Source organism: Glycine soja, chromosome 10, assembly GCF_004193775.1.
Source record: "Glycine soja cultivar W05 chromosome 10, ASM419377v2, whole genome shotgun sequence".
NCBI classification, from domain to species: Eukaryota; Viridiplantae; Streptophyta; class Magnoliopsida; order Fabales; family Fabaceae; genus Glycine; species Glycine soja.
In genome coordinates, this window is record NC_041011.1 from 43,996,647 (window position 1) to 44,023,864 (window position 27,218).

General features: G+C 34.8%; 4 protein-coding genes across 5 annotated transcripts; 1 reads left to right on the forward strand and 3 right to left on the reverse strand.

The window, feature by feature from the left end:
* Positions 1–4,214: 4,214 nt before the first annotated feature.
* On the reverse strand, positions 4,215–8,051 carry LOC114370985 (lysine-specific demethylase JMJ706-like). Its single transcript, XM_028328385.1, has 9 exons — positions 7,738–8,051; positions 6,923–7,079; positions 6,618–6,837; positions 6,354–6,407; positions 6,194–6,273; positions 5,821–6,098; positions 5,131–5,526; positions 4,821–4,930; positions 4,215–4,595 (listed from the first exon to the last, which is right to left on the reverse strand). The coding sequence occupies exons 1-9, from the start codon at positions 7,925–7,927 to the stop codon at positions 4,374–4,376; spliced, it is 1,707 nt and encodes a 568-aa protein (XP_028184186.1). The 5' UTR covers positions 7,928–8,051; the 3' UTR covers positions 4,215–4,373.
* Positions 8,052–11,831: 3,780 nt separating this feature from the next.
* LOC114369188 (nuclear transcription factor Y subunit B-1-like) lies at positions 11,832–16,144 on the forward strand. Of its 2 annotated transcripts, XM_028326381.1 has the most exons (7): positions 11,832–11,997; positions 12,230–12,460; positions 12,642–12,771; positions 13,237–13,242; positions 13,346–13,426; positions 13,566–13,604; positions 15,765–16,144. In XM_028326381.1, exons 2-7 carry the CDS (start codon positions 12,240–12,242, stop codon positions 15,810–15,812), a joined length of 525 nt encoding a protein of 174 aa, XP_028182182.1. In that variant the 5' UTR covers positions 11,832–11,997; positions 12,230–12,239; the 3' UTR covers positions 15,813–16,144. The 2 variants fall into 2 exon arrangements, with proteins under 2 accessions (XP_028182182.1, XP_028182183.1); XM_028326382.1 differs by lacking the exon at positions 11,832–11,997 and having other exon boundaries at positions 12,028–12,460.
* An 868-nt stretch (positions 16,145–17,012) lies between these two features.
* LOC114369187 lies at positions 17,013–21,469 on the reverse strand. The gene is made up of 4 exons (XM_028326380.1): positions 21,364–21,469; positions 19,509–21,071; positions 18,398–19,430; positions 17,013–18,192 (listed from the first exon to the last, which is right to left on the reverse strand). The coding sequence occupies exons 2-3, from the start codon at positions 21,043–21,045 to the stop codon at positions 18,436–18,438; spliced, it is 2,532 nt and encodes an 843-aa protein (XP_028182181.1). The 5' UTR covers positions 21,046–21,071; positions 21,364–21,469; the 3' UTR covers positions 17,013–18,192; positions 18,398–18,435.
* Positions 21,470–22,432: 963 nt separating this feature from the next.
* Positions 22,433–26,628, reverse strand: LOC114371908 (pre-mRNA-processing factor 17-like). Its single transcript, XM_028329227.1, has 2 exons — positions 24,707–26,628; positions 22,433–22,884 (listed from the first exon to the last, which is right to left on the reverse strand). Exons 1-2 carry the CDS (start codon positions 26,440–26,442, stop codon positions 22,878–22,880), a joined length of 1,743 nt encoding a protein of 580 aa, XP_028185028.1. The 5' UTR covers positions 26,443–26,628; the 3' UTR covers positions 22,433–22,877.
* Between the last annotated feature and the right edge of the window lie 590 nt (positions 26,629–27,218).

A 27,218-nucleotide genomic window follows, 5' to 3' on the forward strand; every position in this document is an offset into this window, starting at 1 on the left:
ATGTGCAAAAATTAGATTTTTTTAATAATCAATTATAATAAAAATTAGTAGCTTAGTTTTGTTGTAAATCCAGCTAATATATACAAAGTTCTAAATTGCAATCGTATCGAACATATTTTTATCATCAAAGTTAGAGAAAATCACATCAATAAATAGAATAATTGTTGGTTTTAGTTTTAGGATAAAGAAAAACATAGAAGAGAAAAGTAGTAAAGAAGGCAATGCAATAGAGAGTCTATTTGGAAACTGCAGGATTTTAGGAGTGCTACTGATAACTTGTTTTATTTTATTGAATGTGACTTATATTTAAATACACTGATAACTAGATAGTTTTTCTTATCAATTATATTTCCATTACTAGCACAGTAGCACTCTTAACTCTGAAAACAAATTGTTGTTGCGTGGTTTTGTTGAATTTTTTATGCAAATTCATCATTGGGTGAATATTCTCTCTGAAAACAAATTGTTGTTGCGTGGTTCTGTTGAATTTTTTATGCAAATTCATCATTGGGTGAATATTCTCTAGACGCTATTGGAACACGTATTTGGAAGAACACTAGAACCATCTCCAAAATCTGGCAAAATTGTCTCTCTCCATTTCCAGGACAGCATGATGAATCTGAAACGCACCAACAATCGGAGCAGCTGTCAAAGATGCTTGTAGAGCAGCTGTGGTTCAGAATAAACCACGGCTGGTGGAAGCAATGTATTTTTGTGAATTGAATACACCTTTGGGTCCCATGTATGCTGTACTTTCCCGAAGGAAGAGATGCAAGAAGGTTCCCCTTTCTTCACTGTGCATGCGTATCTTCCTGTTTCTGAGAGCTTTGGTTTTGCCGATGAGCTTAGAATTCCTGAGGATCCTTTCTTTGTACCTAAAACGGAAGAGGAAGTTGAAGAGTTTGGAGATGGTTCTAGTGTTCTTCCAAATACTGCAAGAAAATTGATTAATGCAGTCGGACGGCGTAAGGGCCTTTCTGTGGGAAAAAGGTAGTGCAGCATGGAACCAAGCAGAGGACACTGGCTCGTAAAGTCTGATATTTTTCATTCCTTAGCTGTGAAGAGAGCATGTAGTTGTTGAATGTGTTTGTAGCTCATACTTCATGTACTGTAGCATTAGGAACAGTTTTTAGCATGAGTTTATTTTTATATAGCTTCACCAAAGTTTTGTCACATACAAATACAATCCAATTCATGATGATTTTATATTTTGAGTAATCTATATTGTCTCATTTCAATCTGTGTATGATTTCATGTTTCTTATATGTTTTGGAAGATGAAACTTTTTCTTTGTAACTGTAACAATACTAATCATGCATCTGTTTCAATCTGTTTTGCTCTCTTCTGACAATCCGTTTCAAAGCCTTTGAAGGCACTATTCTTCACCTTCATCACAATTATAAAAATTTTGCTAGTTGTGAATTCTGATTTCTTTCTTGAATTTCCATGGTTCGCTTGTATTAAATGTCAAAACTATATTGTCATAGCTTTATGAGGTCCAGGTATTTATTAAAATGATTTAGAGGATAAAATAACAGGCAATGCAGAATGTTGTGATACTTGGAATTAAAATATGTTAATTTTGTCAAGCTTTTGTATTAGTGTTCCAATTTCCCTGAAAATTTGATTTCAGAATCCCTGACAATTCATAAGCTTTAGGCAGTCAAGATGCTTTTTGATAGTGTTAAACAACTCCTGTGGATTAGAGAGCACAGAAAGTGCAAAATCATTCTAGGCTTCTAGCCTATGTATCAAGAGCTAAGACATCTAACCTAGCTTGTTATTCTTCTGTTTAATTTTATTTTCTTGGTAGCCCTCTACTCTATGCCTATCACTTGCTGATGCTGGGCATTCTATGCACCTATATGTTTCATTGGTATGAATTTGGTCTAACAGTTGCTTCTGCTTGGTCAGTGACTTTTTTTTGCTTTTGATACTGTTCTCTTTTTTATATAGTTTAGAAGAGAGTCCAATATCTGGGGACTGGGAAAGATAGGCTAAGTTAAGGCAAAGGGCCACTGGGGTTTGAACACCTGGGATCAAGTTACCTCAGTTGTTCGTTTTTAAAAGAATGATTTGTTCGAACAATTTCCCTCTGAGATTTATTGGAATGGCAACTTTCAATTGAGTGATATCACAAACTAGAATTAGATTGACTCTGGGATTACATACATTAAATTAAGTGTTTGTGTGACTATTGGATTGAAACTGAACTAGTACATTTTGGTCAGAACATGTTTTTCAGTGCTGAATTACAAATGCGGTTTCCATTATAGATGATATGATGTTATGAATTGATGATTCAATGTTGATGTTGTGGGAGTATGGTTCATATTGTTTACAAAAGGTTGTGCATTGGTTGCCAATATTTTATGCATGTCTTTAGCATGCAGTGGGCAATTATTGTGTTGAATTGTATTTAAGTATGTTACTTGATGTGTTCTTAGTTGTTTCAGCCTGCTCGTTTCTATTGGCATGATTTGGTTTGCTCAGTTTGCCTTTTGGTGATGATTAATAGTGTAGGAAGGTTTTTTTTCTCGTGTTTTGGATTTTGTTTACTGAATTGGGTTTGCTACTTGCTAGTAAGGGTTTCAAATTAGGAGTGTGCTCTTGTGTGCTCTTGTATGGATTAAGCGTAATAATTTGTTTTTGATTGATGATTGATGATCTGATGTTCGATTTGATTTGATATACTCATATTGTATGAATTGCTATGGATTCAGTGACTAGTGGGTGCAACACTGATATTAGAGCATGTAATTTGTAGGTTGCCATTTAATCTAATTTGCATGTGACTTCAAGCTGGTCTGAGTCTCTTCAATTCACAAGATACAGCACAAACTTCAGCTTCCAGATTCATGTTCTAATCTTCAAATATAGACTATACCAGGTTCCTTTAATTGATGAAAACTGGGGATGGAGACAACTTTAGTTGGTTATTTGAATGGTGATTCTTATCTTGTTTATTGTGTTTTGATTCTGAACTGTCATCATGCCAAGAGACCGGAAAAAAAATGTTAATTTGGTAAACCTATCAAACTTTTGATGTTCAGTTTGAAGCCAAGAAATTAGGTTAATCCCGTGAACTAATCCTTGGAACCCAAGGTTTTGCAGAGCAGCTAGCCCTACCAGTTGGGGTGACGGATACAACTTCGGCACACTTTCGTCTACAAAGAGGTGGTGGTTCAAATGGGTCAGTAAATATGATTACTGACAAGACAAGACAAGACAATGAGAGGTTCCAAAACAATCTTCCAAGGGAATGCTCTCTTCCAAGTATATGATCAGAAAGGATTGCTTTGGTTTATTTTATTCTCCTTTCAGTTTTAATTTCAAATGCACTGTTACATTTGTTGTTATATTTAATGTCAAAATGTTAAAAGCTAGATCTCATTTGCTGACAAAATTCATTTTTTAGCCTTTGAAGTATTGCGATCGATTATTTAAGTGAAATGTCTCGGTTGATTTATGAAAGGTTTTAGGCTCTATGTAATTATTGTGAAGAAGTCGAGGGTCAAGGTGGGTGATGTTGCCGAACGGGGGTACATTTGGATAGTGTTGAGTTGATTCCCTGTTTTTTGGATATGGAACTAGAAGTTGAGACAAATTGCCAACCAATTTTAGATCCTAGCACAGAATGTAAATATTTATGATCTTTATTTTAGAAGGGGGTAATTACAGCAGTACATAAGTTGGCAATTTTGCCCTTTTCATTTACACTATATTTGAGGAGTGAAAGAGAATGGAAATAGGAATTTTTGGTGGTTTGGTTGGGGATAGAAATGGAAAGGAGATGGAACAAATTACATGGAAAAGGTCCATAGTCAAACATTCCTGTAAACCGAAAATATATCTGAAGAAATATTGGATATGTAATTTAAGATTTTTGAAGTTAACAACTGCTGGTAACGTTAACCTCAATGCTGGTCATATCGTCGAAGTTCCTGGTACTTAATACATGAGTTAGTTGTGGTGATGTAATCATCACTTAATTGAGGAGACAAAATATACCACTTCATTAAATTAAACTTCCAAGAATGAACAACGATGAACCATATATGATAAAAAAGAGCTAAAAAAGAAGTCAACAAGTCATTACTACAATGAGAATATGTTAGAGAATTAATACTTTCAACATATTGTTCATTCCCTTAACAAATTCCAGAAATAATACTATATAAAAAGAATGAAAAGGTAAAACTAATCTAGGGTAAGATACTTTTAAATAATGTATATTTCAGCAGATGAATCAGGAAAAATCTGTCTCAATTTGACAAGTGGCTATCCTGTGAATTGAGAAAAGAAGGTTAATATCTTATTTTATTTTTTCAGACTCAATTGTTAGAAGTTTCCCAAGGAAGTTACTGCTGTAACTAAATCAACTTTGATTTGCTTTTTCTCAGGTTATAAATGATTCCTGGCCTTTCGGTACCCCTCACAGATGGAAGCCCATTGTTTCTCCAGTGTTTCATTGTTGACTTATTCCTTTCAACACTGTGCTTGGTGCTGTCAGCCACTTTTGTTTTCGGTTTAGATGCAGCCCCTAGAGAACTAGCAGTTCCTCTTACACTTTTTTCTCTCTGCCAAGGATTATTCTGCTTTCAGTTTTAATTTAAAAAATGGAAGAAAAAAAAAACTTTAAATAAGCAACCTGAAGATAAAGTAAAATAATGCCATATATGCTAAAGATTTAGAAGTTTCATTGCCAAACCATCAAAATGCCTTAACCTAATTATGTTTAACATTTCACTTACTTCAGGATCTTTGATGCAATCATTTCTGCTACAAGAGAATATACTTGATAGAGAGAATTTGTCAACACATTCTTTTCCCTGTTGAGAACTTTTTGCAGCTTCTTCCAGTGCAAAAATGTCATTCCTTTTGAAAATAGTATAATCTCTTCCACATAAACACGTCTGTGGTGCAATGTCTGCATGGTGTAATAAGCAGAGCCAAAAAACATATGTCAATAAATCCCAAGTCATCTTGTTGCTAACAAATTAGAGATTAACAAGTCTCAAATCATCATGAAGTCTACATCTACATATTAACTGAAAGCATGTTCACATATCAATAACTCAAGCAATTGAAATAACAATTCTCAAAATGAATATATTAATCATGTCTTACCATGGAAAAGACAAATTGGATGAGAAAAGCAGTACTTGCACAAGAAGTAAGCTACATAACAATCCCTGTAGCAAAGGCTGCATATCTGAGAACCTGTTGTATTTGAAGAACTAGGCAACTTTCTTGAACTGTTCAGTCGCAGGAGGGAGGTCTTATAAGATTGCACAAGATGCACAAAAGGCAGCATAATAGCTTGATAAGATGTTTTGTCTTCAGGTTTGTTCTTGGAACTTCTGACTCTTGAGGACTTGAAAACCAACATTGCCTCTTTACAAAGAAGTTCCTCATATGGAATTAAAGGCATCATTTTGAGATGCGTATAACGCATGCTAGCTGCAGCCCCAAGTGGAAACCAATCACCATTTGCAAAGTTTACTGCTTCTCCACAGTTAAAACCTAGGATCAGCAAAAAGAATCAAATAATTGATAGAATTTAATTAGAATGTATTGACAGGATAAAAGATTTTTACACTATTATCCTATTATAAATTGTTGACTTCTATAATAATTACTTTAAAAGTTATACTTAACATGACTTTTGATGGGTTAACAATATAAAAATCCTTAGCCTAGCCTTGCCTGAAAATTAAACTCTAATCCATATCTAAAACTAGAATTTGTATCATTGTATATAGTAGTACATGTCTAGACAAATTTGCTCTGACACCTACAAATAGAATGATAGTTTACCATGGCTAAATCCAGCATGATATGCTCTAGGAAAGGTGATGATAAACTCTCCTGGCTTTTGTACAGCCTTGTAAACTGCCACATCATGTTGTAACATGACGTTTGGTGGGAACATGGTTGTTTTTTGTGCTAGAAACTTGAAAGCTCCATCCTCTCCATGTTTTGTTATGATCTTATTGCAATACACATGTTGTAAGACAGTCTTTTCAAATTGTGATGCTGCATGGCCAGGCACGCCATACCAAGTTTTATTTGCACCTGAGTGATGAAAGTTTATGCTGTGAACAAGACAAATATATATCAAAATTTAAGTTGGAGTTAAACAATGATCAATGGCTAAGGAAGTGGAAAAGCAGACTGTTCTTAGATATACCTGTACAAATAATGATCTTCAACATGCCACGCAAACATACTGAACAGCATCCCAATGTAAAGCATAGGATCAGTTATTCCCTAAAATTTTGCATAGGAATTAGAAAGTAGAACTTGTTAACTTCTGAATTCATCTTAGGTTTTAAAAATTGCTTGCTTACGGGAATTTTCCTGTCAACTAAACGTAACAGGGATTGTGGAAGCCGTGAAAAATTCTGAAATCAAATGCAAAATATTAATAAAACAATAAATACATGCATAAAAAATAATGCTGCTGCAAATAAAAATCAATACATTAACTTCTAATAGCAGACTCTACTTCTTTAGAAGCAATGTATGACAACCAAAAATCAGTTGCAGGAGTGCTGATGCTCAAAGAGAACACTAAGAAGAAATGAAGTCAGCATACAATCTGAAAAAACAACCTTCAAATTCCATTTGCTTGTTCCAAGCCTGTCATTAGGATCACATGAAAAGGCACTACCTTCGACATTGACTCCGTACTCAACTGTTCCTTTTTCTCCATGAGCCATCTCATGCCAGAATTCCTTTTCCACATAAGAAGAAGGAAGGTCTCTAGAACTGTGAAATCTACTAAAAAAGGCCTTGTTTGCAAGAACCTCAAAGTCATGATATGTATATTTTCTGGTTGAAACAATAACAACCAACAATTATTTTATGTTACATAAGTTACGCAGCGCAAAAGCTTAAAAATATGATATTATTTTACCTGCCTCTCATAGAAAAGGTTATTATATCCTTTTCATTCCATTTAGAAAGACGAAGAGGCTGTACATTTGTTTCAAACTTGAAATCTTTTTTCTCTTTCATTAAGACAAAAGCAGCTGGGTTAGAGGCTGCAATTGGAGAAACAATTTTGCATATACCTGAAATATGAGGATCAAACTATAAGCAAAAATGTAAAAAGAAAAAGGCATAAAAAAGCAGTAAATGTTAGATTCTAGATAATTCTGTCCTGTTTGAATAAATTATTCTGGTTCAAAATAAATCCTTTTAATTTGTGACTTGGACACTTTTAGAAAGAAGGCCAAAGGAAAGTACATTGGAGAATTGCAAGAGTCACTAAGTAGCATCCCTAGTATGCTTAGGCAGACAAACAAAATGGATGTAAGAAGATCAAATTTAGGGGTAAATAAGTTTAATTTTGAGAGGAGATAGGGGGTTTTCCTTTCAATTTTGAAGGAAACTCAGACATGCATGAGAGCTTCAATTCTCTATCCATCTAATTTCCCTCATTTCCCCCCTCCTTCACTTCTAAAAGAATCCTGGAATTTGTATTTGCAAGATAAAAGTGATCATACCGATCAGCATCTGAATAATCAAGTCATCATAGCAATTGGACATAATATGGCAAAAAATGCCAACTTATTTACAAACCATACTAATATTCTGCATCAATTTCTTATACAAAGGGAGTTCTTGGTGTAAACTGTTTAATGACAGATGAAGCCCTTACCTCATCAACACACTGATAAACTGCATGTAATTAAAAGAAAAAAAAATGCATAACCAGTTATCAAATACCATATTTAGAAGCCTCAGGAGCAATCTTCTGCAGATAAACTAAAGGATGCTCAAACTCATACTCTGATGGGTGGTATGTTGGACACTCTGGAATCATATTTGTCCATTCTAGATCCGCTAAATCAAATTTGCACAGTTTGTGTGAGCCATGTCTCGCTGTCCGTTGAGTAATTGGACTTTTACCAGTCATTGTTGTTCTTCTTCTTCCACGTCTGGAAACTTTTGGTGCACCAATTTTAGTTGATCTTTGTTATATATCAAGCATCACTAGCATCTAATTCTCCTTCCGAGACACCAACTTCCACCCTTTCCTCCAACCTAAAATATATTTAATAGTTATTAGGCAATTAGGCATTGATTAGTATACAAACTTACCAGATTACAACAATGAAACTAACATAACAAATTTGGAGAAATTAAATAGATGAGTATATATGCACGTGATAAAAAGCATCATTATAATTTTTATTGTCACTCAGATTGTTGAGAAAATATCATGTATAGACTTACTTTGTTTTGTATAGAAAGGTTTCTTGCAATTAGCTACACATAGTGAAACAAGAGTGCCCTTGATCAATTGGCTAAAATTTAAAACATTTTAATTACTTTCCAAATAATTCCTGAATAATGATGGCATAAAATAAAATCTTGTTGCTTCAAAATGGCTATGACCACAGCAGGTAAAAGCTCATTAAATTTACTAATACTCCTTTACTACTTAATTTGGACACCCTTTCCCCTCAAAAGGAAACTTAGTGATTTGTTGGGGTATCAAACATTACAATAGGAAATCAAAATAATCTTACAGAAATCTGGCATTCAAAACAGGCTTTACTGTTTGATCTTGCCTTAGGTTCCTATGATACTCAGAAGAATTGATGAGGAATTACTAGGAACTAGGGAGACTGTTGATTCTTGGAGAGAGACAAATAGAGGTAGAACTATCGCGACTAAATAGAATAAAGTTCTCTATTAATGTTTTCTCAAGGGACAAACTGAATTTAAATCAAAGTTCTTACAGATAAAAAAAAATTGTTCGAATTCCTTTATAAATCGTAAGTTGTGTAATAGTATATAAAGCCAAAGTCATGACAATAAGCCTCAGTGCTTTGAATTTGAATATTAAAGCATCTTCATCAAGATGTTAGTGAATGAAACTAATAGTAACTAAAACATCAAAATAACAGTTGCAACCGTGCTTAGATATTTTCAATTTCAAATATTGCTTCATATGTAACCTGTCACTACCCAACTTTACGAGAGGGCAAACATGCAATATATTCTAGACTTCTAATGCACAGAACAGGGAAAATAACGGAAAGTGATGCATTAACTTCTATCCATGAAGATCTTCAAAACACCCCAAAAAAGGGGTGAAAAAAAAAACTATGAAAATGTGATTTCCTGAATCTGCCTCTGAAATTAATTACCATTGGAATATAAAGCATAACAATTAATTAAGAACAGAGATGGATACATTAGCATATGGCATGCCATGTGGTTATCATGACATCATCATCTTCCCATTAAACAAAGAAGGATATTTAAAAGGGAATAAATACACAGTCACATCATAGTGTAAACACTACATAGACAAATAAGATTGCAACTATTGTAACACATGAATGTAAAGATAACACTCTCATCTTTGCATGATGCACGCATGGCATGCCAGAGACTCTTCTCTTTTCCTTTTCCTGTTCATATCTATTTTTTTACCTTTTACTTGCATGCTACTCAACCCAAAAAGGTTGAATGAAAATTTGGTGCTGTTGGAATTTGTGTAAATCCAAGAATTGAGTATTTTATGTACACGTTTGATGGCGGATAAACGTTAATTAATTGGTTGTGAAGGGACAGTTAATGAAACTGAAACAACATATTTTGTATCCAAAACGACTTGTAACTGCCAGGAACCAAATTAGTTATTTATGTCCTTTCTTTTGGTGTATCAAATATGCATCCAATATTTATATATATACTTGCAAAACTTACTTTGATGTTTCCCTTCTTGAAGGAAGACGCATTACTTTTTAAAATATGATATTTGTGAACAAATATATAATTAGAATGTTTGTTGATTCTTGAAACTATAAATCACTGTTAAATGTTTTAACAACTAACTGGGTGTAAGACCAACGGTTTACCTTAGTTGTTTAATTAAGTTAAAACAATCCATTTGAAAAGACTTTGATAGGAAGCAAAACTCATTCCAATAATTTGTCTGGCTCAAAAAAAAAAATACTCGTACTATTGGTTCCAGCAGAATCAGAAAGTTATTGATCAGATTTGTCTCGTCAAATAGAAAACACAGGAAAATCTTTATTTTGAAAGACCCCTTTCCATATTGAGAGATATCATCCTGTTCTTCACAATTTGTTTATTTCTTCATCCCTATAGACTCTGTCATCCAAATTTCAAATACTTCAACTACACTTAAAAAACGAGGGAAAGAAAACCACAGCAATAAAAAACAAAAGAAAATTAATAAAACACAAAACTAATTATAAATGTAAATAAAAATAACATATAAGACAAATAAAAAAGTCTATATAATATAAGAGGTTTTCTTACTTTGCCTATCTCATTTGTTCGTTATTTTCTCTTCCGATCAAAGACTAACACAACATTCTACATATTTTTACCATCCTTGAATATTAGAAAATTATATAGTCACATGAATTTCATTCCCTAAAGGCACAAAAATAAAATAAAAATTTAAAAAACTTATGAATGAGATAAGGGAAAAATTATTAGATTTTTTCTTTCTCTTTAAAAATACTTAAACGAAACAATTAAGTAAAGAAAATAATGTAGAAGATGAAAACAGTTAAAAAGTCTATAAAATGTAAGATTTTTTTTTACTTTGTCCATCTAGTTTCTTTTCATTTTTTCTCTTGAGATCAAAGAGTCTTTGCAAACAGAACGCCATGCATCTTTTTACTTCTTGAAATATTAGAAAATTAAACACTCTCATAACTTTTGTTCCCTAGAGGCACAAAAATAATAAAAAAAGTAATTAAAATAAACTTATATCATGTGAATGAGATAGGGGAGAATTCATTAGATTTTTTTTCTTTACCTCTCAAAACACTTAAGAAGAAATAATAAAGTAAGTAAATAGAAATAAAGCAGAAGACAATAAAAAAAGTCTATAAAAGATAATAGATTTTTTACTCGCCTTGTATCTTCTAATTCCTCTCCTTAGATCAAAGTGTTTTTTGCCAACACAATACCATACATTTTTTCACCATCATGAGATATTAGAAAATTATATATTCCCAACGCTTCATTTCCCTAAAGGTACAAAGATATTAAAAAAAAAAACGTATAGCATCTGAATGAGATAAAAAAAATCATTTAATATAAAATGGTTGACATTGTTACTTTCATACATAAGATAACTAGAAAAAATTTGACTATAAATGTGACACCTCAAAAACTCAAAAACATGTAATTAATAACGAGTTTCTTTTTCTAAAAAGGAAAAAAGAAGATTAAGAAGAAGACTTTGAATGCAAGATAACATGATAGGAATTATAATCACATTTTTCCTATGTTGTGTGCTATATTCAATTCCTTCCTTCCAAATCTAATCTAAAATGAATATTTAAACATGTAAACCCAATTTCCAGATAGAAACAAAAGAAATTATAAGATGAGAAAGTGTTATTTGATTTGAGTGTTGTTAGTTTGAAGATAGTATATATATATATATAAAAAAAAAAAGAGAGTAAGGTGTGATTACGTGTAAAGATTAGACGTGCGTTATTGAGCATCCAACAAACTAAAGTAACAGTTACAATTAAAAAGTAAACAAGAAATATCTTAAGCTGTGCCAACCCAAGTGAACAAAATGATATTTAAACCTATAAAAAATAATATTTTATTATACATATAGTTAATAATTAAAATAATAATATACAAAATCTTTAAACTATATTCTGATTAAATAAAAAAATACATAAGAAAATCTCTTTTTAAATTACTTTACAGTTTACACCAGAAAAACTTTCTTTAAAAAATCACTTTTATTTGACCGTACAAAAATCATTTTTTATTTGTTTCCATTTCCATAGATATCTTAAAGAAAAGAAACAAGATGAAGGGTGACAAGAATGTTAAGTAAAAATAGTGGAGTATCTTCTCTGCTTTCTGTGTTATTGTCTGGCTTTTGGAGCCGATCCAACCAATCATCGCTGGCGCCAAATACAAAATCTCATCCCTTCCCCTTTCTCTTACTGACTCTCTTTGTCACCGGTAATAACTTTTATCCTCTTCTGTTAAATTTGGGGTCCATCCATGTCAATTTTTTTTATACATCACCGTCCACTTTCCATCGCCAATTAATTCTTCCCCTCAATTTTTTTCACTTCCCTCTCATCTCCCATAATACATGTTTCTTCTATAAACATCATCATCAACAACAAACAAAGGTGCATTGGTGGTTGGTTTGTGAGAAATCAGAAATATTTTGTATTGTAATTTGTAGGGTTTGTGAGATGTCGGATGCACCGGCGAGTCCGAGTCACGAGAGTGGTGGCGAGCAGAGCCCTCGCGGCTCGTTGTCCGGCGCGGCTAGAGAGCAGGACCGGTACCTTCCCATTGCCAACATCAGCCGCATCATGAAGAAGGCTCTGCCTCCCAATGGCAAGATTGCGAAGGATGCAAAAGACACAATGCAAGAATGCGTTTCTGAATTCATCAGCTTCATTACCAGCGAGTGAGTCAGTTATTAGCAACTATACATATCCAGTTATCGATATCAAATGTTTTTTGTTTTTTAGCTCAAAATGTTTTTTAATGTAAAGCTGCAGTTTTTTAATTTTTATTTTTTGGGGATTGGGGGTTCTGAGAATTTTTTAATTACTGAATTCCACGCACGTGGTTATTATGACTTGCAGGGCGAGTGAGAAATGCCAGAAGGAGAAGAGAAAGACAATCAATGGAGACGATTTGCTATGGGCCATGGCAACTTTAGGGTTTGAAGACTACATTGAGCCGCTTAAGGTGTACCTGGCTAGGTACAGAGAGGTAATATTTCTTTTTTCTTGGTATATTTTTTGAGGGTTTCTGTCAGTTTTTTTTTAGTTGATATATGTTAGAACTTGAGGAGAAAATTTGATAATTGGAATAATCTAAATTGAATCCTTGTCTGATGCATCTGGCTCTCTTGAATTGTAGAATCTAGATATACATATAAAAGACGATTTTATTCTTGAGTAAATTACACTAACTACTCCTGAGGTTTTGTGAAATTACATAAACTTCCCATTTTTCATTTCCTTTTCCATCTCGAGGTGTGGGTTGGTGTTTGGTTAGATGAGCTGGGTGGGTGGGAAACCTGGTAATTACTGGATCTGTACATTCTCATCCTCCTCTCTTCATTTTAATGTTGAAGTTTTGATAATGTTCCTTATGCCTTTATAATTATCTGATCTTTTTTTCTTTCTTTCTTATTATTTGGTTGGTGATTTTGAAATGTCCATGATATCACAGGCGGAGGTTAGTTAATTCTCCCCTTGGCTTAATTGTGTTATTTGGTTGTTTATCTTGGACTATTTTGCCAATGGAAATGTTAATGTTTGCAAACACAAATTCTTTATAGGGTGACACTAAAGGATCTGCTAGAAGTGGTGATGGATCTGCTAGACCAGATCAAGTTGGCCTTGCAGGTCAAAATGCTCAGGTGTGGTTTCATAACCTTTTTGGAGTTTTATTTTTGGTTTAACAATTTTTATTCTTGTGATATTTTGTTGATGTAAATATGGTTTGGTTCATTAGTTAATACGTACTTTGTCTGCACTGTTGGTTTATGTTTCTGGCAGCTTGTTCATCAGGGTTCGCTGAACTATATTGGTTTGCAGGTAATAGTCTTTCTTTCCATCTCTCTTGAATGCACAAATGCTCAAATTGTTTTTATAGCAAACACATGCAAGCTCAATTATGGACATTCAGAAAACATAGTGTTACTAGATGTTTACTTAAGCACTCCATGGTATTATAGTGTTACTACGTGTTTACTTAATACTGCTGACAATGTGCCAAACCAGTGGGAGTGTGGGACATTAGCGTTTATTTCCCCAGCTCTGGATGTCATGAACTCATGATAAGTCAGCGTAATAATGTGCTATGTCAGTTACACACACATTCTCTGTTATATTGCATAGAGATAAAGTGATTTACAAGTTTTATTTGCTTAGATAAAAGGAAAAAAAAATCATCAAGACAGAGAAGAAAATTACGATGAATTTGGTGGGTAAGGAATACTCCATAAATAAAAATGAAAAAGAAAAAAAAATTAAGAATAATGAAAACTTCAATGGGGTAAGGCTATCCAATCCCTCTGCATATTTGACAACCCCCCTTAAACATACAATATGTTTTGAGTGTGTCAGTAGTTTACCCTTAAACTTGAAAAGGGACAGGAAATTGTTGATGGATTCTCCTGTGTTCCACACTCTTGTTCTTTTAAATTGAGTTACTATCTTCTTCTTTTTTTCATTTTAGTTGCAGAGAGTTTCAATTTCCTTTTATATTATTAACACAACTTCAGGTTCTTTGAACATTTTTTTTTTGTTTGAGGCATGTTTTAAAAACCAGATTGGTCATTGAAATGGTGAAAACACTGATTAAAGGTTCAATGGTCTAACTGAGGTTAAACCGACTATAATTTTTTTATATTTTTAGTATAATATATAAAGCAGTGTTAAACGAAAAAAATAATAATATGCATAATTTCATAATACTAAAAATTAAACTTCACTTAAAAATTTCATAACTCATAACCATGGGGTTGTACACACTTCAGTGATTTTTTCATCTTGAAAGGAATTGGTCATTAGTTGTCAACTGAGAAATACCTTTGATGCACACACATAGTCACACCCCTGAAATGTGCAGTTATCTGAGTTGTTCTAGGGATTTGAGACTTCCATTGTATAATAGCTTTTTTATTTTAAAATTGTATTTCTTGTCTATGTACTTTGATTTACTAGCTTATGTTTTAGGATTGATTGTTATCGACTGATTGTCGAGTTGTTTTATTCTCCCTCTCTCTCTTTTTTTTTTGGTTTTCATCAAGGATATCTCCCAACTGATTGTCAGAGATTAATTCCTTTTGAAGTGTAGAGATCACTAGTAAAGTCTTCTCCGTACACATTGCTAGGAATCAAATCCTTGACAACATGTTTAAGGAACCCAACTATCTACTAGCCTACTAACTATGCTGGACCTTGTTGGTTGTTCTCCCTCTCTTCTAATAATATCCCCTTTCTCTCTTTTTCCAAATTTGTTCTGCCCTCTCTATTAGTCTATTGTTTCTCCTCATCGAACATGATAGTTAAGTTCTGTGCACATGATTACCTACTCCATCCTTTGCAAAACTCCCCAGATCTGTTCAGAAGTGAGTTATCGTAGTGTTGAATGATGACTGTCCTAAATTTGTAGGTACTTTGTTGAAGATATAGAAAAATATAATAATTCTTTAGCCCTTTCTATAAATAAAATATGGATGGGCTCATTGGAGTCTGTGACAACAGAAGGTTATGAGATTGTTTCTTTGATTCATTATAAAGTTGGCTTATTTTTAAACATCGTACAATAGTTTAGCCTTTCAGCATTAAATACAAGGCATTGGTGATTTCAGGTTTTTTGCGGTGCCTAAATTGGAAATCATTTGCTAATTACCTGAATACTTGTCTTAATATTGTCCTTCGGCTAAAGTCTAGGATGATACTTATGTTACATAAGCCAAAATATAATTCATAATGGCAAAAGTAGATTGCTCAGTATTCCTTATGTTTTTGCATGCTTCATCCTATGAGTCCTTGTTCTTTGATGATCAAATGCTACTCGTTTTGTTAATCATGGTGTTTTTAACAATTAAGATTGGTTGGGCATAGGAATTCAAATGCTTGTTCAAGTGAATAGTGTGATTTCTTTGCTTTCAGTCGTATGCTAAGAACATCTCTTCTACCTTCTCTCTTGAGACTAATGATATTTTCTTAATCTGTTGGGATTTGCAGGTGCAACCACAACATCTGGTTATGCCTTCAATGCAAGGCCATGAATAGTTTAGATGCTTCTACGCATCTTATTTATTTCCCTTGAATGCTTGTACGCATGGAATGGGTGGAAACAATGGTTTGGTGATTTAATATTTAGGTTCTCGTTTAGAAGGCATCAGTGTCAGAATTTTGTTACGGTACTAAGGTAGATTTTTATTAATACATTATACATGTCATATTTAGCTGCCTGACCAACTCAAGGGAGAGATGTGTTTGGGGTTATTGCATGTGATTCGCCATGTAGCTTGTCATGGTGAGAAGCACTTGCTTTGAGTCTTTTCTTTAGATTATTATATAATATATAATATTTGCAGACACTGCATTTGTTAGTTTATTTAGTTTAGGCCATACAGTTTGCTTCTCTCTTAATGATGTAAAAAATATTCACTTGTCATTCATCTAGAAAATTCGTAATAGTGTAATAGAATCTTTAAAGACTTGCTACACAGTAATCCAAAAAAAAAAAAGAGACTGCTACACGACTTTTTAATTTTTCATATTTTTTTCACAATTGTATGAGTCTGGTAATGGTTGCACTCTCCTATGCAGTTCTGATTATGCTCATTCAATAGACGAGGACTCAATGGTTTTCAATTTCATATGTTGTTTCAGATTTATTTCTAGACGTGGGAATTTTGTGAATTCAATGTCCACCATACATAGACCCATGTACTCGGTTCATCAAGAGAATCCTTTTAAATTGTTTATATGCAAGTATTTTGTTTTTTAACATATTTCGAATGACTCCTAGTTTTATTTCCTCAGTTGTTTACAATATTTATATTTATTTCCTTAATCAGATTCCTTATCAAATGATTATTTTATTTAACACTTTTTATAAATTATTAAATATTTTAAGATGGTATAGTATCGCATGTATAAAATATAGCGTGGCCACTTTACATAACATGTACAATTGTTTTTTTTTTTTTTTGCCTTAGACACCTTACATTGATAATTGTAAATGTCATGTAAATAAAACTTAATGCCGTAATGCCATTAAATTAATCTCTTCTCTTAAATATCTAAAATGAAGGACTAAGGTGGTGACAAAAATTCAATAATAGATCAATTTTGGCAACAATAAATTTTTAGGGCATTAATTTGAGAATACAATTTTTTGGAGGACTAATATGGTAATAGTTAAAATGTTTGGAGACTATTTTGGTTATCAAATTTTTTGAAAAACTAACGTGATAACGTAGGTAACTTCAGAAGACCAAATTGAAGGTTTATTCAAGCAATAAAATAGTGCATCCTACAACAAAATAATGGATGGCTATATGAAATAGCATTTCGGTTATTTTGCCAGCCATTTAGCAATAAATTGGTTCAGCAGTTTCAGTTATGTATATGCTCCCATGTTTTCAGCACTCCCTACAATGAGAACTGCAAATGTAATTTATTTTGGATAGAGAATAGCTGATCTAGTAGCACCAAAATGATTGGTAAGGCCACTATATTTGCTTCTCTTTGAGATGAGAAGAAATCTACTGGTCAAATTGTGATGATGAAAATGGAAGGTACCTGCAAAAACACTCCAACAACATAGTTAGCGGAGTAATAATGTATTGAAAGATGTGCTTACCTAGTGTCTTTGCATGTGATCAACTTATAGGACTCAAATGCGGCTAAGCCATCATCTGGATGTAAGTGAGTCACTGCTAGGATACTCGAGCTTGCTTATGAAGTAATCCTGTACGATGCAGGAGCTTCAAATCAAATGCAGCTAAGCCATCAACTGTTCTTATCAGAGTCTATGGGGGGTTGGCGCTCAAAGAATCACATTTGAAGTAAATGTCAAAATTGTGCCAAATCAAACAAAAGATGTACAGCGCAAACAATAACAAACAGGAAAATCCTACAAAAACCAAAGTTTCAGTATATTCAACTCTCTTTATTCTACAGTAACAACTAAATTAGGAGGCCCCAGGCTAGCTAAACCAAGGAAAAATGAAATCAAATTCCTGTCTCTACCACAAACAGGACCGTTTACTTAACAACATTTTAAAGCCAATATACAATTAAAATGGATCTATCTAATGTTCTTAATGCTACTGCTCCCAGACTGAAAATTTTCATTTTGTAATGACACAGATATCTAAGTAAATAGAGCTAACAGAGATGCATTGGTATCGTGATAGCTAAATATCACTAATCACATTTGCCCAAGTAAGTAATACCCTTGTTTTCTTCCATATTTCTTTCTTCTGTAGTCTCAGATTCTTGCTGCAAAAATGCAAAATCATTTCCTTTTGTCTTGAAGTGGCGGGATTGAAAGCTGAATGTTTGATAACATCCTCCTCCTTATCTTCACTATTCTAGATTGTTGGTCAGCTGACATGCTTCCTTAAAGACATTCTAGTGATACTAAAATATTTATGACCTAGTAAGGCAATAATTCAATTAGTCCCAAATCAAAACTAGAGTGAAAATAACTAATGATTTCATGTTCAAGCTATGCTCTATTGATGCTACTGCATCCTCCACCAGGATAGCATGCAGTTACTATCACATCAACCATAGGACGAGTGCACCTATCAAAATAATCAATTACCAAACACTGCATGTCATAGAAAAAAGTTACTTACCAAATGATTAGATCATATTAAGTTCAGAATTAGAGAGATCAACATGCATCTCCATTCTCCTGGTCTTGAGTTGTGGCAAGAGATGAAGCTTTGAACAATGTACTTGGAGTATGGTTAAGCTTGTAATTTACAAGAACTGATCCAAATATGTTGAAGTTTTTAGCATTACTGAAAGCAACCTCTGCATCAGTACACTTCTTAAAAACCACTCTAGCCCGGCTGCTCCCTCTATCAACTTCTGTTTCAGATTCATTTAGAGGTCCAAATCGCCTAAAAATCTTATTTAGGTGCATTTCTGAGGGAACAGAATCCAGCTCAGCAAAGTTCAACACAAGCTCAGCCGGAGAATTCTCATCTGCACAAACAAAAGGCTTTTCAGGAACCACAACAAGATTGCTGTCTGAACATTGTTTCCTGGAATAGGACCTACGAGTATAAACTATAATAGGTTTTTCTGGCTCAGCAGGGGCATGCTGATAGTCTCTTCTGTTGCTTCTCCGCGGCAGCTTTTTTTCAGAACCACTCTGGATGCCCTTGTCAGTCCAATGTGTATCACTTAGATCATCAAATTCAATTGTTTCAGGTGATCCACCCACAGGTCGTTTCTTCTTTTTACCAACTTTCTTTGTAGGCGAAATTTCTTTTCCAGAATCATTGGCCACAATTATTGAATTCCTGAAATCAGAGAAGAAGCTCACTATAACATTCAAGGAACTATAATCTCCCAGGGGTTCTTGTGCTACCCACTGAAGTAAATGTAGCAAATCATCTAGAGATGAATATTCTGTTGGAACAGTCAAGCTTGACTTCTGAGTCTTCTCAAGATTAGGGGAGAAGAAACCAGATCCATTTCCTGAAAAGCCATCAGCACTTCCATCTTCCATTTGAGACCTGTCTCCAGAACACTTCAACACAGACGGTGGTCCAGTAAGTTGATTAGCAACCCTTAGAATACGTTCACCAATTTTAAATGATTGTTTTATGGAATTTGAAACTTTGGCAAGGGAAATTGTTTTTCTCCGATCTTTCACCCCTGAAACAGCAGCACAGTGATCAATAGTCTTCCTTTTCTTGGAAGAGGCAGGAGAAATCAGATTATCAGTGGCATCACCTGACCGATAATAACCATGTGAAGAATCTGGAGTCCGACCTACTGATTCTGACAAGATTCTTTTCTTCTTTTCTGGATATAAATCATCTTTCAAATTATGCTTGCTTTTGCGACAGGAGCCATTTGTTGTCTTCAAATTTCCAGCACCAGTTTGACCTTTTTTACTCGCATGAGTTGCATGCTTATTAACTTTACTCAAACTTTTATCAGTACCCTTAAGTAAGTCCTTAATTAAGAAGGCATCGGTGTCATTATCCACAACTCCACAATATTGTAACTCAGGCAAGCAAGAGTAACCCTTTAAACGATAGAAAGCAAGCAACTGAGCCTTAGCAATTAAAAGCTCCAATCGATCAAAGCCACCAGTTGGAAACTCAGATAGAGTTTTCAAGTATTCCAAAAGGTTATCTGGTGAAAAGGAACTAGCATTTAAAGACTCATCCACTCTGCGTGTGAAACTTAGTTCTTCTCGAATACCAGTGCTTTCAACAGTCTGGAGCTTAATCTTGTCATAAGTATCTTTAGGTATGCAGGAACATGCTAACCCAAATTCTGCACATTGCCTGACTTCATCCAAAGCACAATCTACAGCATTCTGAAATGCATCTGAATTGCTCTGCTTTACAATATTAGAGAAATGAGTCTTAAAGGGCTTTAGCTGAGATGATTCATTCCAGGCAAATGTTCTATCCCCAAAATACGCAACCAAGTGGCGGTCCTTTTTTAAATGCTTCTTTGCCTCCACAGACGAATCCGAGAGATCAAATATCTGCCCTGGCCACCATGGATGGCTTTTCACCTTACCCCAAACCATATCATACACAGAAAACTCACCTCTCTCCTTTGGCAGCTGATAACTTGCATGAAGAATGTTTCCTGAACTCTTATTCGACACATGCTTTGTAACTCTTCCATGTGTTGGTTTTCTCCATTTAGCATCATCAAAATTTTCACCTTCAATCTCTAGTTCTCCTTGTGAACCAACCTGCTCAGGAAAGCCAGCTTTCCCTTCAATGCTTTGACTAATATCAGACTCAACAGTGTCATTCTCACTCTTACCTTCTAAGAACTTAACAACTTGAGAACCCTCACCAAGAGCCTTAGCATGCTCTTCAATGCTTTGACTAACATCTGACTTGACCCGAATAACATCACTAATTGCTTCTTTTTCTACTAACTTTTTCACCTTCCTGTCATTAATGTTCTTCTTCTCATCCAATGTTTTCAAGGTAGCATCATTTCCATCCAACTCAGCAATCTCATTCTCACTCTTACCTTCTAAGGATCTTACAACTTGAGAACCCTCACCAAGAGCCTCAGCAGCTTCTCCACCTGAAGGATTCACACCTTTACCCTCCTCTTTAGATCCATCAAAACCCACATCACCATTCAGCTCAGCATCACCCTCACGAGTGCAAACACCATCTTCTGTGCACAAATCAGAACCCAAAACCCCAACCTTTAAGTCCTTCCCATCCCCAACCAAAGATCCCTCCTTTTCTACAGGCTCATCTAGGGTTTCTCTTTCATCATCCATGCTCTCAAAATGGGTCAACGTGGACTCTGAAATTCAACAAGCAGACAACTTTTTTTTTTACAATTGTGCTTCTTCCATGTAAAAAAGCTATTTAAACACTGAAAACATGTTAGGAAGTTAAAAAAAAAAATCTCTTTTCCTCAACCAAAAACTTTGTATAAAGCAAAAAAACGCATATGGAAAAACTGCATAAATTTGCCTATGGCACACAGAGATAGTAAATAAAGATTCAAATTTTGATGCCCGTCGAAGAAATGAACTACAAAAAGTCCAAATAAAAGGAAGGAAAAACTAATAAAAGAGGAAAGTGTTGAGTACCAGGTTGGATCCTAGGGGAGTGAAAGCTTGCTCGAGTTTTGGTTTTGGTTTTAGTCTCGTGGTCGTGGCCACTAAAATTTGTAAAATTGGAGAAATATAAAATAGTGCGTGCGTGGATTTTTTATTCTATTTTATTTATGGGAAGACAAACTTTAAAATATTAATTTTTGTTAGCAAATAAGATTAGAGAACTTTCTCTTATGTTTTTTCTTAATGTTGGTGCCTGGATTGACATAAACATTTGTCTTTTTTTCCAGCCAAACCATAAATTAGAGTTAGAATTAGAATGTAAATAGAGGAAGGGTCCCGGTAACAAGAGTTTTTTTTTAAAACGATGATTAAAATAAATAAATAAAAATTATTATTGCAGTTATATTAAAAATTATGAAAGAATATATTATTACAGTTTTTAATTTTTTTTCTTTTATTCTTTAATTGGTAAGACATCGATCAACATTTTCCATATAAAAAGGGGCAAGAAATATATTACTAATTCTACGTAATTTGAATGAGGTGAGTCTACCTATTCGGATATATTTGTATTAGGGTTCTAGAAGTAGAAATGAGAGTAAAATTAATTTAAATTTATGGTTAGTTATGTTTTAAAAGTATGTTTGAGGGTAAATATTTATTTGAAAACTCAATTTAAAGAGAAGTAAGATTTTTTTTCCTTAAGTCAGAAGGTACGAGTGTTCCCAACCTACCGAATCAAATACTAATCTTGCTCACGGTGCATGATTCAAAAAAACCTCACATACAATGAAAATTGAATAGAATTCTCTCATTTAGTAAACTGTTCTTACTCATGTGAAGCAATGAAATCTTATACCACTACATCAACCTTTTAAGTCGCAAAAGAAAAAGTAAAATTTGTAAAAACATTATAATTTTAAAGTAATTATAAACTAAATAATTTATAACATTATATAGACATTAAAAATTGCAAAATTATCATGTGAAATTTTAAGAAATGGAGGTGTCAAATGTAATTTTTCTTATAATTTTTATCGATATCTCCCGTTTGAGATATTTCACCATAGTCAAACCCTTATAAATTTAATTATTATCATATTTTTAATCAATATTATTTATTCAATTTTTCATATGAATTAAAGTGCGGAGAACACGGTCCGAGTACAGATATTCTTTTATATCCCGTAGTGACAAAAATCCCCACCCAAAGTATGCACAATTCATAGCATAAAACGTAATTAAATTAAACTGCAACATGAGAGGGCAATTTTCACACATGAATATCTAACTTAAAATGACTATTGTACAAAAGTCCCTAAAAAGATGGCAAAATTGCAATTAGCACAACACTGGATGGCCATGTCATGATGAGTGAAGAGAAATCTCGTGATAATATTCAATAAAAGCCATTGTACTTTTAACCAAGGATGAATATATCAACATTGTGAATTCAATGTTTCTTCTCCTTTCTGTCGTGAAGTAGTGCCTTTCTTTGCCCTGCTTCTGCCAACTGATTCCAGCAACAGGTTGATCAGGAGAAACTAGTCCCTGCAAACCAACAGACATCGATCTCAATGAAAAATTTGAGAGTTAAATCACTCAACTAATGATGATAGGGAGAGGGATTAAAAACATATATATGACTACGAATATGGATATTTGTAGATGTGGTTAAAATCAGTCCTTGTACAAGCAACTACAGCCAAAATGATATACATAATAAACAAGTAGGATATAGATGCATCAACATTGCAATTTGAGGAGAGGTACGAAAGCTGTTGGACAAAATACAATGTTAATTTTATTAGGATGGACTATGACTAAATTCTATTGATTTCAGTACTGTGCTGTTGCCCAGTACTGTGCTGGTATGTATGCAGTTGATTTACGACCAGTATAAACTCAAGACTTGGGAGATGAAAATGCTGTCGGGCTATAAGTTCAAAAGGCAAGCAGACATTCAGAAAGGTTGTTCATAAATTCTATAAATGTCTGAATAAGCTTCTGAAACTTATAAAGGGTGTTACAAGTTTTATCATGATAAAATTTCTATAGGACAAATTCCTCCTTTTGTTTTCTTCTTGCTTTTTGCCATAACACCCATTCCGGGACGAGTTGGAAGAGGAATTCTGAATTCTTACACGGATGAGACTGATCAGTGAAAATTTCTGACACCGATCATTTACATATTACACCAAGAATTAATTGACAGGCGCATTAGTTTTATAGTTGGCTATGTTGATATAGCTTAGAAAAGGAACTGGATGAAATTGGATTTCAAGACGTAAAGTCATTTACATTTGAGATAGATTCTGACATTGATGGGTCACAGTTTTTTGCTATGTATAAAAGGCAGTAAAGGTTCTCAACAGCTGCTTATGTTTCCAGCCTTATTACTCTTCAATTTAGAGGTCCCTCACCCCCCCCCCCCCCCCCTTTCTCAAACCCCCAATGCCATGGTTTATTCAACCAAGAACATTTGGTGACATACAAAACATATATTTTATTGTTATAAATTTTGAGAAGCAGGCATCCCAAAGTGTCTACAACAGTTCATTATTGTAGAATAGGTCCCCCTAGGGCTCTCCCACTTTGCAGGAAGGGTTTTTTAAAAATTGTTTCTGAGAATCAGGTTTAGAATGTTAAGAAAATTCAGCTGTTTATCTTACAAGACCTACATCACTAAATTGCTACGAATATGACACCAGGCAAAGGGGCCTTTTGTTATAACTTATAAGCAGAGAAGGAAGTTGAGAACTTTTCAATTGTTAGTTACATTTGTTCGACCTTAGATGGAATTCCTGTCCTGGCACTTGAGTATCCCACATCCATGGAAATTCAAGAATAACACAACAGGAGCAAGACAAGTACATGGTTATTGGTTACAGACAGGCAAGTAGTTTTAGATATGGAAGGGAAACAACTCCAAAGGAAAAGAACAGAGAAAAAATCTTCTTTGGTGACCTCACCTAATTAGAGCTTACACATAACTCATGTAGACTACTATACCAATGAACTGATAAATGTGAACCTATAATCCAATAAATAGCTAATCTGACCCTATAATCCAATGCTATATAAACAAGGGGAGGCGTCAAAAGGAAAAATAAATAAAGTAGAGATTAATATGTGGTCTGTGTTTGTATTAGCTTATTTTTGTATTTTAAACTCTTATAATCAAAATTATTACCAAACACACTAAAAATTTAGCCAATAAAAACAAGTACGGAGTATTAGCTAGAAAAAAAATTATATCATGTTAGCAACAGAGAGACCATAAGTTCAGCAACTGTGATAGCAAAAGCATATTTGAACAAACACCATATAAGATTCTGTGATTAACTGCTGCATAGCACGAGAGTTTACATACCAATACTTAATCATCCCATCCCAGCCACACGTGGCTACCTTGCTCTGTTCCAAGGGATGCCACTCGCAACCAATGCAAACACCTTCGTGACACTTGAGAGTTCTGTAGACCTTGCAAGTCTTCCAGTCCCAGAACCAACACTTCCCTTCACCATCCCCCGACATGACAAATCGTCCATCTGGAGAAAAATTGACCTGACACGCATATCCAGCCACAATATGTCCCCCAAATCTCTTCTTCTTGTTAAGTTGGAACTTCTCCCTTGTGCTATAAATAAGTATCTGGTTATCCAAGCTCTGCGCGGCGAGCCAATTGGCATTGGGGTGAAGCGAAATGGAAGGCATGGAGTGCATGTGGGGCTCACTAATATACTTTATAACCACGGGAATACCGAATTCCCAGACCCTGAGGGACTTGTCATCACTGGAAGTAACAAACCTCCTGTTGTTATCAACAAAGGTGATGGTATTCACAGCCCCCAAATGCTGATCATACTCCTGAGTTATCTGCCCGGTATTCATATCCCACTGAACAATCTTCTTATCACTCATTCCAGCCAACAAAACATTCTGCTTATCCTCGTCTGGATTAAGCTTCACAACGTAAGGAATTTTCCCAGTGGCAAACGTCGATATCACCTGCCCTGTCTCCGTATCCCAATACTTAATATTCTTGTCATACCCAGCACTCAAAAACTTGGTCCCATCATTGCTGAAACAGATATCCCTAACGGCTTTCGAGTGTCCCATGTAAGTCCTCATACACTTGCCAGAGTTGAAAACATCCCAAATCTTAATCTTGGTATCCATGCCAGCAGAGAGAATCAAATGGCCATACTTGGGGAAAAACCTAATAGCAGAAACCCCTTTGGTGTGTCCACTCCAAGTATGAATCAATCTCTTGGGCATATAACAATGATCATTACTCGCCTTTGCATCCTTGGGAGGCGCGATCCAAGACCTACCTTGGTAATCCTTCTCCTCTTTCCCATGAAAAGTGCTTTTATCTTTAACAACCTCAACTTTCTCCCCTCCAAAACCACTCTTCTCTTCCCCTTTCTTCTTCGCATACTCCTCCGCGTACTTCTGCTGCTCTTCGGTCAATTCTCCTTGCAACCCTTCCTTCTTCCCCGCCCAAGGGCTCTTCTTGTTCTTCGTTATCCACGCCTCCGAGGCCGGGTTCTGGTTCTCCTCCTCGTCGTTGTTGTCATCGTCGTCGCCGGTGTTTTCATCTGATTTCTTCTTCTCCTTGGCCTCAATGCGGCGTTTCTTGTGTTCGTGGCGGGGGATGTTGTAGACGGAGACGGCGTTGTTGTCGCGGAGGGCGTCGAGGTCGCCGACGAAGTTGTTGGCGGCGGGGTCGGCGGCGTAGCCGAACTTGTGGAAGGTGTTGTACTGCTCGTCGAAGAGGAAAGGTTCGATGGAGGCGTCCTCGACGAAGCCGAGCTTGTGGTTGCGCATGCCCTGGGCGATGCCATCCTTGGCGAAGGGGTGGGCCGGGCCCTGGATGGGGGCCCAGAGCTGGTCGTAGGAGGGGTTGAAGCCCACCAGGTGCTGGGTCGGGTCGATGGGCCGAGAGAGGGCCGCGGAGGAGGAGGAGGTCACGGTGAGGGCCAGCATGGTGTCGTCGACCTTGGGGGCGGCGGAGCGGCCGGCGAGGAGGCGCGGCGGGGAGCTAGGGTTTTGAGAGGGGGAGTCGGGATCGTCGCCGTCTGAGTATTGATGAAGGAGATCCATTGTGGAGAAAAATAGGGTTTATGTGATTAGAGGAATGCGAGAATGAGAGAGTGGGAACTAGGAACTGGGAAGTGCTTTTAAGATTGGAGCGGAATGGTTCTTTGGTTTAATTATCAGGGATTTGCAATTGCAGTGGGGGAGGTTTAACGATCGGGAAAGGACAAACAAATGCGATAACACAAACCCAATTATGTTTACTTGTCGTAATTAGTTCACTTTATATTTTTTTTAGGAAGGTATCTCCAAAATTTATTTTAGTTTCTTAACAAAATTTGTTATTGTTTTAAGTCTTTAATATATTTAAATTTTTATTGTGAATTTTTACCATCAATCAAGTGATGATGTGTTGTTTTATTAATTGATTTTTCAAACATTATTTAGAGTTGTGATGGTGTGACTCATCAAAAAATTATTAAAGGTCCATAATAATTTTTGATCATTTATCATTACCTTAAATATATTTAAATGTTTTAATGAATAAAAAATATTAATATTTTACATTAAAATGTTCTTATCAAGTAAGGACAAAGACAATCATGTCTATAATTATTGGATTATGATCAATCATTAACTCGAATGTGATACTAAGTCATTAGGTCAAGGGTTGATCCAATAAATCACTAGTTGATTCCTGATTCGATATAAATTATAATAAAATCAGAATATTATAAATGACATACAAATATTTATGTTTGAATCACATCTAAGAAAATACATACTTAGCCCAGAGATAAACTAAGCTCTTGGTGTCCGAAAGATTCAATTCAGTTTTCTAG

Bases quoted from the DNA above. Each gene is read 5' to 3' on its own strand.
- LOC114369187 (XM_028326380.1), bottom strand. From the start codon at position 21,045: ATGGATGATGAAAGAGAAACCCTAGATGAGCCTGTAGAAAAGGAGGGA. The intron at 19,431-19,508 runs GTGATGCCACTG...CTGCTGTTTCAG, and splicing joins ACATGGTTATTATCGGTCAG to GGGTGAAAGATCGGAGAAAA.
- LOC114371908 (XM_028329227.1), bottom strand. From the start codon at position 26,442: ATGGATCTCCTTCATCAATACTCAGACGGCGACGATCCCGACTCCCCC.
- LOC114370985 (XM_028328385.1), bottom strand. From the start codon at position 7,927: ATGACTGGTAAAAGTCCAATTACTCAACGGACAGCGAGACATGGCTCA. The intron at 7,080-7,737 runs GTATTTGATAAC...CTCATATTTCAG, and splicing joins TCCTGAGGCTTCTAAATATG to GTATATGCAAAATTGTTTCT. The intron at 6,099-6,193 runs GTATATCTAAGA...TCTTGTTCACAG, and splicing joins GAAGATCATTATTTGTACAG to CATAAACTTTCATCACTCAG.
- LOC114369188 (XM_028326381.1), top strand. From the start codon at position 12,240: ATGTCGGATGCACCGGCGAGTCCGAGTCACGAGAGTGGTGGCGAGCAG. The intron at 12,461-12,641 runs GTGAGTCAGTTA...TATGACTTGCAG, and splicing joins ATCAGCTTCATTACCAGCGA to GGCGAGTGAGAAATGCCAGA. The intron at 13,605-15,764 runs GTAATAGTCTTT...TGGGATTTGCAG, and splicing joins TGAACTATATTGGTTTGCAG to GTGCAACCACAACATCTGGT.